This window comes from Ipomoea nil, unplaced genomic scaffold, assembly GCF_001879475.1.
Source record: "Ipomoea nil cultivar Tokyo-kokei standard unplaced genomic scaffold, Asagao_1.1 scaffold2283, whole genome shotgun sequence".
Taxonomy (NCBI): Eukaryota; Viridiplantae; Streptophyta; class Magnoliopsida; order Solanales; family Convolvulaceae; genus Ipomoea; species Ipomoea nil.
Window position 1 is genome coordinate 3,205,799 of NW_017618711.1, and position 16,182 is coordinate 3,221,980.

Here is a 16,182-nt window from a genome sequence, read left to right on the forward strand (position 1 = left end):
GAATTTGGATTATGTGACTATGTATTGTTTGGTAGTATGTTCGAAAAATTAGGAAATGTTGAAATTTGGGGAGCTTAAACCGAACCGAATTAAATCCGAACCGAACCTTAATGTTAAACCGAATGGTTTAACTTTTTTAAAACCGAAACCGGAACCGAAAAAACCGAACCGAAACCCGAAACGCCCACTCCTATTAATTTTTTAAGTTCAAGAACACCATTATTATAGTTTCTATAATGGGATGTTTGGTTCACGGAATAGGTCTGGAATGTCATAGCATTCCCAGTAATAGGTTTATTCCTCTATTCGGTAACCACTTGTATTCCCAGGAACATTGTTCCCGGGAATGGCCTATTCCCCTTGCAAGGGGAATAGAGATTCCTGGGTCCCCTGGTATTAGGCTATTCCTGAGTTTTCAGGAATAGCCTAAAGTTTTTATTTCCTATTGTATCCCCAATTAATTTTATTTCCTATTTCGCCATCGCCAACATCACCACCGCTGCCACCATCGTCGTCGTCGTTGCCGCCACCACCACCACCACCCTACCATCGCCACCAACAGCACCGCTATCGTCCACCACCGCCACAACCGTCGTCGCCGCCACTACCCCACCACCACCATCACATATTTTTATAAGGGTATTTATGTCTTTTAAAACATATTTCATTTCTATTCCTTAAATCAACCAAACACGGTAATATAATTCCTAAAGTCTATTCCTTCTACGAACCAAACAATAGAATACAATTCATATTCTATTCCTTATGGAATAGCATACCTATTCCCTTAAAATTCATTCCGTGAACCAAACGTGCTGTAAAAGCCATTGAACTACGCCAAACTATAACAACGTGTTTAGGAATTGAATATACATGGAATAGAATAACATGTTTAGGAATTGAATAGACATGGAATAGAATAGGATTTGTATTGTTTAGTTGGTTTGAGGAATAAAAATGGAATTGTTTAAAAGATGTAAATACCTTACTACTAATAGTACTACTACTTTTTTTTTTATATATATATTTATTACATGTAATATCTGTTCATATATACTTTCTCAATCTACTGAATCTCAACAAGTCAATATCACCTCCATCGAGGCTCGAATTCATGACTTCTCAATTGGAGAGTCACTTCATGCCACCTGACCACAAGGTCTTTGACACTAGTACTACTACTACTACTATATAAGATTTTTAAATAATATTATTATATAGCAATTACAATATTGCAAAAAAAAAAAAAATGATGTGTAAATTATGAAACAAAATATTCATATAAATAAATAATTTCTTTTTTTCAACAAAATACTCAAAACGATCAAATAATAGTAGCAATGTTCATAAAATGTAAATATGAATAATGATTAATTGCCATCAAGGAATCTTCTGATCCACTGTAATCTTCAATTAGGATCAAGACTGAAAAAAAAAAAACCACTTTATTAGGATGATCAATGAGCTTTAACGAAACAAGGTACATTTCATCATAAGTCAAACCATCAACCTCTTTTAATGCACGATCAAGCTTCTGAAACATATCCATATCACGATCATATGGAAGATCATCGGACAAGTTCTTACCAACTTCTGAATTTGTATTGCTTATTAGTTTCGCAACATTAAGCATATTCTCAGCACATATCTTGATTGCATCTTCAGCATAAACCATATGCTTTTGCTCATTCCAACCAAACCCACTAATATCTTTACCTCCCAGCATATCATGAATAATGCCCCATTCTTTTTTTCAAAGTTTTAATTCTACTCTCAATATGTGGCTTAGCTTTTATGGTAGAATTTGGTAATTTTTCTAAAATCATTCTTTGAAGTTCTAATAAATAACCTGTCGTGAACCATGCATCAGAATTATATTGCCCTATATTATGCATTTCGGTCAAACATGCCACTAATATAATGTCTTCTTCGAGTGTCCACTTTCTTTTTGTTTGCTTAGCATTTTAAGAGCCAATGTTTGCAGATGTAGGGGAGAAGCCATTCTTAATTACAAGTAAGATACATTTATAAAATACATAATAATGTCCATAAATTGGATTAATAAATTATTCATCAAAACTCAAACACATAACATTGTTCATAAACCACATAAAAAAAAAAACATTGCACTACCAAATATAATCCCCATTAATTTCTAGATGTTATCATTTCATTGGACATGTCATTTGCTAATTCTGTCCTCCAATTATTCCAAACTTCTGAACACTCTATTTGTGTAATGTCATTATCTTCATGTATTCCGTTACCTTGTACCAAATGATCTTCCATAGGATCAACATTCTTCTCATTTCTAATAAAATTATGAAGCAAACAGCATGCAAGTATAATTCGGTTATATATTCTAACAGAATAAAATGATGGGTTTCCAAGTATTCCATCTAATTTTTAATAACCCAAAACACAGTTTTATGACATTGCGAGCAATTGCATGGTTCATATTAAAAAAGCTTGAGAAGTTGTCAGTTGGTGATCTTGACGCCATTTATTTAAGTGGTACCTTTAACCTCTAAATGGTGTCAGAAATTTCTCACTATTATCATATCCTCAGTCAACTAAATAGTAACAACCAATAAACATAATTTTATAGTTTAATAAGAATGCATTATTGATGTGGTAAATTCCAGTAGATATATGTATTTGTATGAGACTAAGTGGCATATTTGGGAATGGTGGCTATAAATCCGAGGGTCGGAGGTTCCCGACTTATAAGGGCTAGAGAGAGAGAGAGAGCCCAAAACTCCCCCTTTAACAAGCGTCTAGCGAGGTATATATAGACAAGACGAGGGGACACATGCCGGAGGATCGACATGTGTGACACGTGTCTCTCATGCACTCGGCAACCTTGAAGGCTTATGGAAGAGTGTACACGTTCAAGAATATATCTATCTAGTCAATTGCTATTGGGCTCGGTTTGAGTGCTAATGTGGGTGTTTTGGATCTCATCCAAGTAATCAGATCAAGACCGGGCACATGAAGGTATAATACTTGTGAGCTTTTGCCACTCCGAGCCATTCTGGTTTAGTCCCGTGTTCCATCTCTTGATTGCACCTTGGATCGGGGCTTCTCGATGGTCAGCTCTGGTCTAAAATCGCTAAGGTTGTTCAGTTCCACCTTGAAATTAACATAATGTACCGACTTGGGCCTAAGGTTAGCAAGTTTGCTATTTTGAAGTTAAGTTTTTGACATTTTTATGTTTATATGTTTGAAGTTTATTTTTATGTTTGTGATTTAGTATTCCCGAGCCCATTACCAGCCTCCCACTGCCTATGGTGCTAAGGTCAGTACCACAAGGGAGTACACCCTGGTCAACCCGCGGGGCCATTTGTTCTTATTTGTACGTGCTAAGGTCGGTTATGACCGACCACGATCGGTTTGTATTATTCGTTCACTGGATACTAAGGTAACCATTCATGGAGCCTATTTCATATCAAGGTTAATTGTAACTAAGTTGTTAAGCGCATATAGTGTTAAGGCCGACACCATAAGGGAGTTGTTTGAGGCCGATGCAAGTCTTATTAATCGTCTCATTTATCGGGACTGATGATGGTCGATTTGAAGTAAATTCTTATTTCATGTTCAAGATTTTGGTGTTCCTGGTAGTCTTAGGCTTCGGATCAGAATCTATTGCAGCCTAGTGACAATTTTCTCTACCTCCAAGGTCTGTCCAACGTCAATCTTGAGCTCGGGAACGTTGTGGCCATCCGCCAATCACTTGAGGCTGGATTGCACGCCATTTTATGAGTCTAGGAACCGTCGCGTACCAATGCTGCGGTTGAGTCTTCAACTGATTTGGGGATCATTATCGAGGATGCTTCTCCTCGATTACCCTTTCTCGGGTTTCAATTTTCATAGCCCGGATTTTAATTGATTATGATCGTTTCTTAAGGAAGCTTCTCCTCCATGGCCCTTGATCGGTCTTCCCGATCTTGAGACCATATTCTATTGATCTTTTGATTAAATAAGGACACTTCTCCTCTTATGCCCTGTTTGGGACTAACGATCTAGGAACCATTTCCTTTCCGATATTGTGATCATTTATGAGGACGCTTCTCCTCATTATCCTTACTCGATTTTTGGGGTCTAAGGACCGCTTCACGCCGCATCATGGGGTCAGGTTCCGGACCTGGCCGGTCAGAATCGCTTACTTCGTAGGGCTTGCGTCGAGATCTGATCCCGGGCTTTATTGTTGCGGTCTAAGGACCGGATTATATAGATTTGGGTAGGATTTATCATTCGATCTTTGAGGTCGGGAAGGTGGTATTAAAAATTGTTCCGTGTTTTCGCCGAAACCGGCCTTATTGGAATTCTAGTGACCGAGATGGATAAACTGATTTAATTATATTTTGATAAGAGTGTTAACAAAATTACACTTCGATTCCACTATATACAAACTAGCTTATGAACTGATAAAGTCGGCCGCTCGATGAAGTCGGTGTTCACGGTGCCCTATCTCCGGCGGCAACGGCGGGGGGTTGCTTTAACATGGTGCTTATAGGCCTCTGTGGGCTCTCGGCCGATCGTTCGTTGTAATCCCACGGTTGGAGACGCGGTCCTAGCCGATGTCGAACGGATAGTCGGGACCCAGCGCTCGGATCTAGCTGGGTTTGTACTAGTCGATCGACTTGCTCAAGTGGCAGAATGAAATGTTGCTAGGCCGCGACGCCGGCCGATGTCGATGCTAGTGGCATGCCAGTGAAGGTCGAGACGACCGCACACACGGGTGGTCTGACCATGGACTAAAATGAGAATGTGCCCATCATGAATGGATTTGAAGATGGGTACCCCCATCCTAACGAGGCGAGGTCCCATTCGGGAACCGAGCTAAGCACCTAAGGATTCATAACCAAGCTCGGGGCAAAGGGGTTTATTTCGCTTGTGTTGATTGTGTTGAGGCCGATCACATCTGGAGATGCCGATTCGACTTGCGGTATTTGAGTCATAACTTGCCAAAGCGACAACAGGGAGCGGAGGTCGAGGATACATGATTGGGGACACGGGCTAAGCTCGTAGCTACTAGTGCTGGTCCCCACAGACGGCGTCAAAATGATGTGGTAAATTCCACTGGTATATGTATTCGTATGAGACTAAGTGGCGTATTTGGGAATGGTGGCTTTGATTATAAATCCGAGGGTCAGAGGTTCCCGAGCTTATAAGGGCTAGAGAGAGAGAGAGAGAGAGAGTCCAAAAGTCCCCCTTTAACAAGCATCTAGCGAGGTATTTATAGACAAGAGGAGGGGACACATGCCGGAGGGTCGGCAAGTGTGACATGTGTCTCTCATGCACTCGACAACTTCAAAGGCTTACGTGCGATAATATATCTGTCTAGTCAATTGCTATTGGGCCTAGTTTGAGTGCTAGCGTGGGTGCTTGGGATCTCATCCAAGTAATCAAGTCGAGACCGAGCACAGGAAGGTAAAGGCAGAGGCTCATTAAACCATAGAGACGCTCGACCATCATGTCGGGTCGATTAGTAACGATATTTAGGTCGGGAAGTGACTCTTGCCTAGCGGTGACTCGTATCCGACCAGGACCTCACTACGAAAGGGTACGTAGCCCGGAATATATTCCCTATCAATTATATTACATCATATTTAAAATTGAATGTTATAATGTTTACTACGGAGTATTAGGGACCTTAAGTGGATGCCTTCTAAATAATGCATCTTGAAGAATTCTATTGTCTGCTACTCATCCTTCCCATCCCGGTCCCCAGAAGAACATAAGACAAATTGCATATTTGATTATTTGGTGTACATACACCTAATACTGTAATACATTTGTTGCAATTTATCGACTACAATAATTTTTCTCAATTTAATTAATGATTTTAACAATTGAAGACTTAATGGGGTAAAACCATTAAAATTGATGACTTAATTAAACACAAAAAATCATTTAGACTAAATCAAGAAAAAACATTGATACCAAGTGGCTTGTAGTCCACTGGTATCGGATTGGCCCCTTATGTGGGATGTCTTAGGTTCAAGCCTTGGTGAAGGCGTAGTAGTCGTTATATTATAGATCGCGGTGCATGTGCACCGCGGTCAAAAACGACGCCGTTTCTTTAAATAAAGAAACGGCCCGCCGTTAGAGTTAACGGAGTCCGTTTGTTTGGTGTATTAAACACTAATTGACACACTGCAGTTATATCAAAATGATACTGTAGTTATAGTGAAATGAAACTGCAGTGTATATAAACTGAAACTGAATAACATTTCACATATTTGAGTGTATATTATACAATGAAGCTGTAATTATATCAAAATGATCATGTAGTTGTGTTTTAATGAAACTATAGTGTATATAAAATAAAATTAAATAACATTTTCACATATTTGAGTCTATAAATATCTAGTATCTGTTCGTATACTTTCTCAACCTACTGAAACACAAAGAACCAATAACACCTTTACTGAGGCTCGAACTCATAATCTTCCAAATGGAAGTCCAACCCGGGTACCATTAGACCACATATCGAATGAAACTATAGTTATATCGAAATGAAACTGTAGTTGTGTTCAACTGAAACTGCAGTTCATACAAAACGACACTGAATAACATAGTTACTTTTTGCAAAAGGGTGCGAAACGGCGGAAATAAACACTGTTAATTTTCATTTAAAAAAAGACGCGCGGTGCATAATCGATTATGCACCGCGGTGCATAATATAATTTGCCAAGGCGTAGATAGTATACGTGGGTGTCCCCCTACCTTTGTAATAAAAAAAAAGAAAAAACACCGATAATTAAATTGGTTATTAACTTGGAAAGATTGCCATCCAAAATCCAATGCAACTCTTAATAAAATAAGAAAATGAAAAGCAGGTGAGGTGATTTCTTTTGGTTTTGTATTTCTAATTCTACCCGGCCAATTCCAATTTCCAAATTCCAAGTTGGAAGGAGCTGAGGCTGAGAGGGAAGAGCCGCCATAACTGATAGCACTGAGCAAAACAGGAAATCAATCGGGCATGGTGAATAAGCCATGGAGAATTATCCCCAGACCTGTAATGGAGGCCGCGCTCAGTAACTATGCCCAGAACCCCCGCGTCCCGCAGCCCCTCATTCTCCATGGCCCTCGTGGAGTCGGCAAAACCACTCTCATACTTGAACGTGATCACCTCTCTACTGCTACGCTACTCCGCTTTTCTACTTGCAATTCCTCTTCTCTGACCTTCATTTTCTCCCAGGTCTTTTCGGCAAATGGAACACCGGCCCTCACGTCACAGGCTACGTGGACTTTGCGGAATCGATAAAGGATCACCACCCCACCTTCGGCCCCTCTTTCCCTTGGACTTCCTGGTCCAAATGCTCGCCTCCGCCGCTATCCACTCTCCGGGCCCAGCTGGAGAGCTGCCTTGAATCGTTGGCTTGGAAGGGCATCAAGCTCAGCACCATAAGCTCTCACCAGATATTTACAGCGCTTAACAAATGGCACGGACTCGCCGCCGCTCTTGAGCAGATCCTGAGTGCTGATGATTCGTTGGGTCCCAGAACCGCTAGGGTTCCCTCTGCATTGAATTTGTGGGAGAGGGCGGTGTTAACGGCATCTGCTCGACTAAATGCCGAAGAGATTGGTGGGTTGGATGGGGAGGCGGAGGAGGGGTCTTATACCAGGGAATCATTAGCGGCCTTGAAGCTGGCCAAGGCAGTAATTAGGGTGCAGCAAAAGTGGAGGCATAATGCAATCAAGCATTTGAATCAGACTGGTGGGTTTTCAAGGTCCTTGGCAAACTCTACTACAGACTGGCCTTGTTTGTTGTTGGAACTCTTGTCTTCAGCAGCTGAAGTCGACTATTTTCAGGTAATCAGATTGCATTACGAGTTCACTTTTTCTATCATTTTGTTTTTGCTTGATGAATTGTCACTCTTTGATGATGCTTAAACGAGTTTTAATGAGCTGAGGCACTGTATATTGATGCAATTTTTAAAGGCTTGAAATAGGTTTTCATGAACATGGCTATGTGCAATTATTAATATGTTTTCATTTCAATGATGTCCTGTTATTACTTGTTCTCATGCCATTCTTTAACTGATTTTTTTTTGGAGTTGTGTAGCCAAAGTTGGTTATAAACAACATTGAAGTTTTAAAGAATGCTGTATTAAAAGATGATTCTTCAGTCTCTGCATCTATGTATCATGACAGTTTGATATGGAGAATAATAGCATTGGGAGCAAATGAGAGATGTCTCCCGATTATTTTTGCAACATCAGATAGGTAATGCCACTTTAAATTTTTTGATGGCTTATTTGAAGCCTATATGTCTTTTTTCGAGTTAAAACTGAAGTTGAGTATTTATTCTGTCATTCTTCTGCTGTCTCTGATTTGAGTGATGTATTGTATGATTGATACGGAGTACTTGAAAGAGATTTCAAATCATAGCTCCATTATATTCTAGCCTGTCTTTCTGGTATGGTTTTGTTGTCTAGGATTTGAATGTGTGATACTGCTCTGCTGTATTATTTGGCAATGCATATTATTTTGTTAATCCATTAATATTTTTATTTTCTGTATATGGTATAAGCCTTTAGGTTTATTTATTTAATTTTTTTTTTTTTTTTTTTTTTTTTTTTTTTTTTTTTTTTAATGCAAATGCTCTATGTTCTAGTTGCTGTTTTTAACTGTGTTGAAATTCTGTTAACTCCCAATAAAATTTTTGCAGCTATTATTCATATCGTGCTTATATAGATTTTGGCTTTCCAGACATCTTCATCTCTCGTGAGGTAAACTTCTTTGCTTATTAGTCCCCCCCGTCCCCCACCCCACCCTACCCACCTGCGGCATGCAGGAAGAAGTATTTAACATAAATTGCATATATCAATTGTAGTGAACTATAGAGGAACAGAGAATAAATAGTAATTTGTCTTGATTAAAAGGAAGATTGAGCATACAACTTAAATAAGAAAAGATAGAAAAGGCTAACCCTAGAATTCCTCATAATCAAGGATTGATTAATTCTTTCCTTTATTTCTATGATATGACTTTCCTAAATTTATTCAAATAGTAACAGCCAAATCTCTAATTTCGTGACACTACCCCTCAAGTTGGTGTAAAGATATCTATCAAGCCCAACTTGCCAACTTGAAACTCAAATGTTTGTTTCAACAAGCCAAGTTAGAACATCTGCAACTTGCTATGTGGTTGGTACAACTGTACAAGTGGAGTGTAAATTATCCTTTCTTCAAGCTTCTCCTTTATGAAGTGTCTATCAATCTCAACATGTTTTGTTCTATCTTGTAGAATTAGGTTATGAGCAATACTAATAGCTGCCTTGTTATCACAATACAATTTTATAGGTAGACTCAATGGTCTCTAAAGATCTACTAGAATTCTCTTTAACCAAAGAACTCCACATACTCCTTAAGCCATTGATTTGAGTTTTGCCTAAGCCCTGCTCCTAGCAACTACACTTTACTTCTTACTCCTCCAAGTTACCCAGATTACCCCAAAGAAATGTGTAGTACCCCTATAGTTAACCTTCTATCAGTAACTGAACTTGCCTAATTTACATTTGTTTAGACCTCAATCCCTCTCTTCTAATTTTTCTTGAAGAAGTCCTTTTCTTGGTGTGCCTTTTAGATACCGAAGAATTCAATAAACAACTTTGAGATGTTCTTCATATGGGGACTCCATGAGTTGACTTACCATGCTCACAACCAAGGTAGTATCTGGGCGTGTGTGTGGGTAAAGAGTAAGATGCATATCAATAACTAGTCATGTAGAAGCTAGTTCAATCAAGATTGAAGTATGCAAATAAACAGTAGGTAAAAGCGACAAACAAGTAAAGCAATGATAAAGATGGAATTAGGACTTGCTAATCCAAGCTATGGTGCTAAAGGGGTACTCGGGATTGGTTAGCATGCATTGATTTAATAAGGGTTATGAGAAATTCATCAAAACACCTAGTGGTACTCTTGTAATCATTGGCAAACCAATTAGGCTTGGACTCCATTCTCATAGTAGTTCAAATCCAATTGGCCACAAACAAGCACAAAGCATATAAAGCTGCTCTTATTCCTCTATTCTCATAATAAGAACAAGAGTGTATGTAGTGTGGCTAGAATGTGTAGAAAACTTATCTATTGATCCATAAGAGATGTTGAAATACAGGATTAAAGTGCTTCAATCCAAGTAAAAAGCGTGTATTAAAATCTATTCTAACTTTAAACTATGCTGGAAGATGATCAATATTGAAGGGAACTATGAAAAATGGCCAGAAGACTCGTATACGCTGAAATGTGGTTATAAATGCTACAATGGGAAACATAGGCTAAACTTGTCTTTGTTGTGGCCTCAGATGGCTTGTAGGAACTGCCAAACCATGCTTGTGCCTTGGTCCCATGGCATGCAGAGCTTGATTGTAGAACTTGGTTACCATGGTCTCCACCACAGTTGTGGTTCCCTCGTGGTTATAGGTTCTATCTTTGACCACTTTTCTTCTTCCTTGCTATATTAGGCATTGGGTCCTTCACTCCTTCCATGGTGCTTCCAACTTGCTCTTTAGTTCCTTGACCGTTCCCATGGCTCTTGGGCACGTCCTTGCATCTAGATAGCTTCAAACTTTTCCCAGATAAACTCTAATTTACAAGATTTTGCAACTTCCATTTCCATATCTTTTAGACACAATTAACAACTGAATAAGCAACCAAATTGGCTATAAAGTATATGAGCAACAAGCAAGCAAATTGACAAGAAATGCAACGGATAATGTAAACAAATATGACAATTTTCAATATATTTTATAAGTGTCTGTCACATGTTTGAATTTAGATATACTTGGCTCTTTTTTAGTACATTTTAAAAAAAAATTTGTTTGAAAGTTTACAGAGAATCAATGTCAACTGATTTTGGTTTTGTGGTGCCGGTGCTTTATTGGTGAATGCATATGTGCTCAAGACACTTTTTTGGTGATATCATATAATAAAATTAGCAATTATGTGCTTTTATTTGTTGTTTATATCACATTTTGCTCATTCTGTAATGACATAGTAGTCGTAAGTATTGTAGATGTTTGGATGGACTGCTGAACAAGCTAAAATACATTTGGTTGGTCAGTATTTTGACCAGCTTGAGGTATGACCTAATCCTTGGACAATTATGCATTCCTTTGTATCTATGGAATCAGACATACCCTATTCTGAAGGTGAGAATGAATATTAACACTGTTTGTTGAATTTGCAGTGTAATGTGATTTTTCAGCTCTTAGGAGGAAACATAAGGCATCTCCTTGAGGTTTATGCGCTGACAATAAGTAACTATTACGAGCAGTAAGTATGTGTGTATGCACCATGATGTGCTTATTGTTGTTTTGCAATAATATGATCTTGTGGTTTGTATTCAACCTGCATGCTACCTGTGCACATGCGTTCATGTATGTCAATTTTATTTATGCCTTCAACCTTGGATGCTACTACTATCTACACTGTACTTTTTTATTGCTATGAGTTGAATACTTGCTGCTAGATGATTAAAAGGAGTTCTGGAGTTTATGCTCTACTACAGCATGAATAATGCCAAGAAGCCCAAGAGTGTATTATGGATTTCTATTGACATAAACCTATTGTAATTATTTTTTGATTATGTCACTTGGATGAACTATGTGATATTCCCCTCTGGTGTCTTAGTGATCTGGAATAAAAAAGGTATATAGAAAGGATAAGAAGAAGAGTAAATGGAATAGTGACAGAAATTTTCCTCTCTAAAAGTCTGACTCTTTTTCCATGGATGCTCAAAGCTGATCTAATATATATCTCTGTGCACTACACTTCAGTATGGTTATGTGATTAGTTGAAGAATATTTATTCTTTTTCATTATAGAAAGACAAGAAACTTGATCTAAAAGCTCCTAAAAAAGTGGGAATAAAGGAATGAAAAGGTGTTATGAGGAGTTGAGGTAGACAACTAGGGAAATGAGGTATGGGCTTTATTCATTCATAAAAGTTTTATAGGTGCTTGATTACTTTTATGCATCATAGAATTCCTAGTTTCCCTATTTTTTAATATTTTTTTTTTCCTCTTGGTTTAGTATTAATTTTCATTATCATAATTGGGAAAAGTATCAAATAAGTCACTTAACTTGTCAGTTTTGTGTAATTGGACCACTAAACTATAAACATATGCAGTTGTAGACTTGTAGCATTTGTGCAGGTCACCACCCGGTTCTAGGTGGTAACTGCTTAGTTCATTGCTTTCTTGGAAATTTTCATTGTCCCTCTAAAGTTGACATGGACAAAGGAGAAGATAAATTTCTTTTTTGTTCCTGTTTGTTTGCCAAATTGGAGAATAGTGGCGAGAAGCTAGGAGGCAGCCATTGCTTCCTTCATTGAGATTGGTGATGGAGGAAGCTAGGTGGCTTCTTCTTGATCCTGAGAAGAGGCAGCCATGAGCGACAAGAAGGAGCCCCCGTCAAGATTGGCAAAGGAGATAGCCATGGTGGTTGCCTCTTATGTCAATGAGCAACGAGAAGGGAGGAGGCGATGGCTGCCTCCATCAAGATCAGTGAAGGACGGATGCAGCCTTGATCTCCTCCATTGAGATTGGTGAAGGAGGCAGTCTTGGGTTTCGCCATTGAGATCGATGAAGAGTCACTAGTGTCAAACAAAGTAAAAGTTAGAGCATTATTCCACAACTATGCCACCATTATCTACCATAAAGCCCCATTATTCCACATTATTTCACCATTATTCAATCATGAAAACTCATAACTTTCTATCATTCACCATGAATAGCCATTAACCTACCATAAATGTCTTGTCATGAATACTGCATCCTTTTTCACTATTAAATGTTCCATGACCAAGGGAGAAGGGGAAAGAGCTCTACAACTTGACATCAAGACATTTAAGCATGGGAATAGTGTTTCTACAAGTTCTATAAAATCCATCAGAAACTTTAAGGATTATTCCTAGTCTGAGCACTACAATGTACATGTACTAACACACCCCAAAATATAGTGGAATTTGGCTTGGTTTAACCCAAAAAGGCTTGTGGTTTTCACCGTTTCGGTTTCCATTTTAAAACCTTGTGTCTTATTTACTTTATGCTGAAAGGCAAAGGATTATATTATCTGAAGCTCGAAAGAATAGATCACACAGATGCCACAATATATAGGCATACAAAAGAGACGCAATAATAAAACTATAAAAGTAATAAATGCTAAGGCTTCCCAAGGTGACTATTGAATATCCCAAGGAACCTAGAACAAAGTACACAAGATATACGAAAAGATAAAACATTACACTTTATACAATTTACTTCTTATTTTCCTTACAAATGTGTCACCTATGTAAACATGGTTGAATCTTCTTTTTCTGCATCATTGCTTCTATGATCTTAGGATAGTGATGTTATGGTTGGGAATACTATTGGAATGTCCATATCCAAAATTGGAAGGCATGTAAATTTTCTCCTATTAGGTGAAAGTTTCCTCAATTTCACCACTGCATTTGGTTATTTGTTGCTGGAGTATGTTACTGAATTCTTGCACATTAACAATTTAACACAGTATAATTTAGTGTTTTAGACTGAAATAATATCATTTTAAAATTATGTCAAGACAAATATTTAGCAGTTTCTATGTTAGTCATTTTTACACTCTTATGCTATCTCCTTTTCAACTGTAGGATAATAAATTCCGGGGGTACATTTCAGGACATTGTGGAAGCATACCTGGCATATCTACAAGTACGTCCCACACATGCTGACATTTGAGTACTGTTTATAGTCTGTTTTCAACTAAAAAACTCATTTGCTCTTTAACTTTTAAGTAAATTATATACATACATACACACATATACATATGTGTCGATTGTGTGTATTGCTCCTCTTTTCTGAATGGGAGATGTTTATTTCCCACATAAAAGAAAAGAGAATGAACATTCATAATGATTGGGCTTGTTAAACTTAGACTCATGCCTCATCTATTGTTCTGTCCTATTTTCAGATAACAGTGGTTAATCCTGCCATGGATGAGGCATTACTAAGTCTGCAGAAGTTTGCAAGTGATGCACATAGTGGACGAATTCCAAAAGACAAATTGTGTTTTGGAGCTCCTTGGAGAAATCTTCCGCATACTGGTGACGAGGCCTCTTGTCGTGAGTGGGCTAAGATTCAACTAATGGACTTTCTTCAGTCTCTAGTCAATGCAGAATTTGGGGTATCTTTCACCTTCTAAGTCTATTTTCATGGTCTTGTGTGCAAGCATTTTAGCTCTAAAACTGGCTCATTTACCTACCTTTTCTGATTATCCTTCCATGATTCTGAATACCTGAAATTAGAAACAAATTTGGTACTTTTTGAATCTTTATATTGTAGCCCACCAGAGGGATGTGGGGGAAGTGGCTTTTCTTGTGAATAAAGCTCATATGTATTTATATTTACCAGTGATATTTTCATTTTAAATATCTCGAAATAACGAACTTTATAAATGAATGGATGCTCGTGGCTGCATTCTTTGCTTGTTAGTGTAGTTGCATTACATGTATAATAAACATTGCACCATATTTGGGGCTATTATTCAAATCCTTCATCATATTTTTGGTGATTGGGTATTTTTTTGCAGCTAAATTACCTAAAAGAATGCAGTCTTGAAATTTTCGATGATCCATGTGCTGTTGCATTAATAGAGGTACGGTACTCCTTGTTTCCTTAGATTATGCTCTGAATGTAATTTTACTCTGCCTTACTGCCGCCTTTCATTATCACATTTACACGAATTACCCCTTTTTTTGTATGATGCTAAGCACAGGTCACTCTATTTCAAAGCTGCCAAGTATTATACTGTGTTTATGCAATTTCAAAAATGTTATGTCCATTAGGAAAACTGAATAAACAAATGCCCATTTTTCTTGCACCCAATTTTTTATTTTTGAAGTTAACGTGTATCCTAGGTTGGCTTGCTTTATGTGCAACGGGATCTACCCCTTATTCGCCCTGTATCTCGGGGCATTCAGAGGTGCATGATCAGATGGTAGGATATACTTCCAAATTTTACTTTTTCTGAAGCTCTAAGGTCTATCCTCATTTTACCTTCTGCAATCTGCTGCAGGCTTATTCAGGAGCAAATGGAAATGAGCTTCAAGAACATGTTGCAGTTTAAATGGCAGCGAGTTATGCGAGGCAGGAGTTATCGTCATCTATTGAAGCATGTTGATACGCACCCAAAAGCAACATGATAAAGGAAGGATGCAAATCAGGCAAATCAGAATATACAAGGGAAGGCTTAACTCAAGGGATTTGACAGAAATACATCAGAGGCATAATCATCTCAACAATCATCTCCTTTTCTATGATTATTTATTTCCTAGCCCTATAAATTAGAATCTCTAGATGAGAGTAAATGCGATTATGCCAACTACTTTTCATTTGGTATTATTGAGCATATCTTTCGATGAGTTAAGCAAATTTTGCTTTAGGCTTCACATCACACAATAATCTGTTGAAAGCATTGCATAATCTGTTTTTTCTTCAATAGATATTTGTATCCAATGAATATAGATGATGATAATGATCAGTTTGGATAGCAGTTTGTGTGTACAACACTCCATAAAGAATGAGTGAAAATAGAGAGTTCCTTTTCGGAATGAGTAAAAAAGTATGTATCAAACAATCTGTGTGATGGATCTCAAAAAAATGGGTATGGACCACAAAAATGGATATTTTTAGAAAATTAAAATAAAATAAAATTACAGCTAACACTACTAAGGAAGATTCAACCCAATGCTTATAAGGGAACCTGTGTAGACCATGACCAAAATGACGATAAAGAGACGGCATAGTTAATGCCGCCAATAAAAATTGTGTGACTTGCATTTCTTTTTTTTTTTTTTTAAAGGAATAACTAACCAGGGTTAAATGGATTATCGAATTACACATTAAACTCAAAAATATATAATTAGGTCCTTAAACTAATCAATTTCATACAATTAATTCTATATATATATATGTATATATATATATATATATATATATATATAAGGGTTCATGTGCGGGTATAGCTTTCCGTGCGTTTAGATTTGAGTCGTTGATCAAATCTAGATCAACGGCTCAAATCAATGAAAATTAAAAAAAAAAACGCGTGTCTGGAAGAAAGCCATGCACCTTTAAGTGTTAGATCTTAAGCACAAACTCACGCACATTAAGTACAAAACCCACGCACATTAAGCA

At 37.7% G+C, this 16,182-nt stretch overlaps 1 protein-coding gene across 1 annotated transcript; it reads left to right on the forward strand.

Annotated features, from left to right (window-relative positions):
- Positions 1 to 6,836: 6,836 nt before the first annotated feature.
- On the forward strand, positions 6,837 to 15,487 carry LOC109151405. Its single transcript, XM_019299423.1, has 11 exons — positions 6,837 to 7,130; positions 7,208 to 7,821; positions 8,075 to 8,235; positions 8,681 to 8,741; positions 11,026 to 11,091; positions 11,200 to 11,285; positions 13,641 to 13,701; positions 13,961 to 14,173; positions 14,579 to 14,644; positions 14,907 to 14,986; positions 15,065 to 15,487. Exons 1-11 carry the CDS (start codon positions 6,989 to 6,991, stop codon positions 15,189 to 15,191), a joined length of 1,677 nt encoding a protein of 558 aa, XP_019154968.1. The 5' UTR covers positions 6,837 to 6,988; the 3' UTR covers positions 15,192 to 15,487.
- The last annotated feature ends 695 nt before the right edge of the window (positions 15,488 to 16,182 follow it).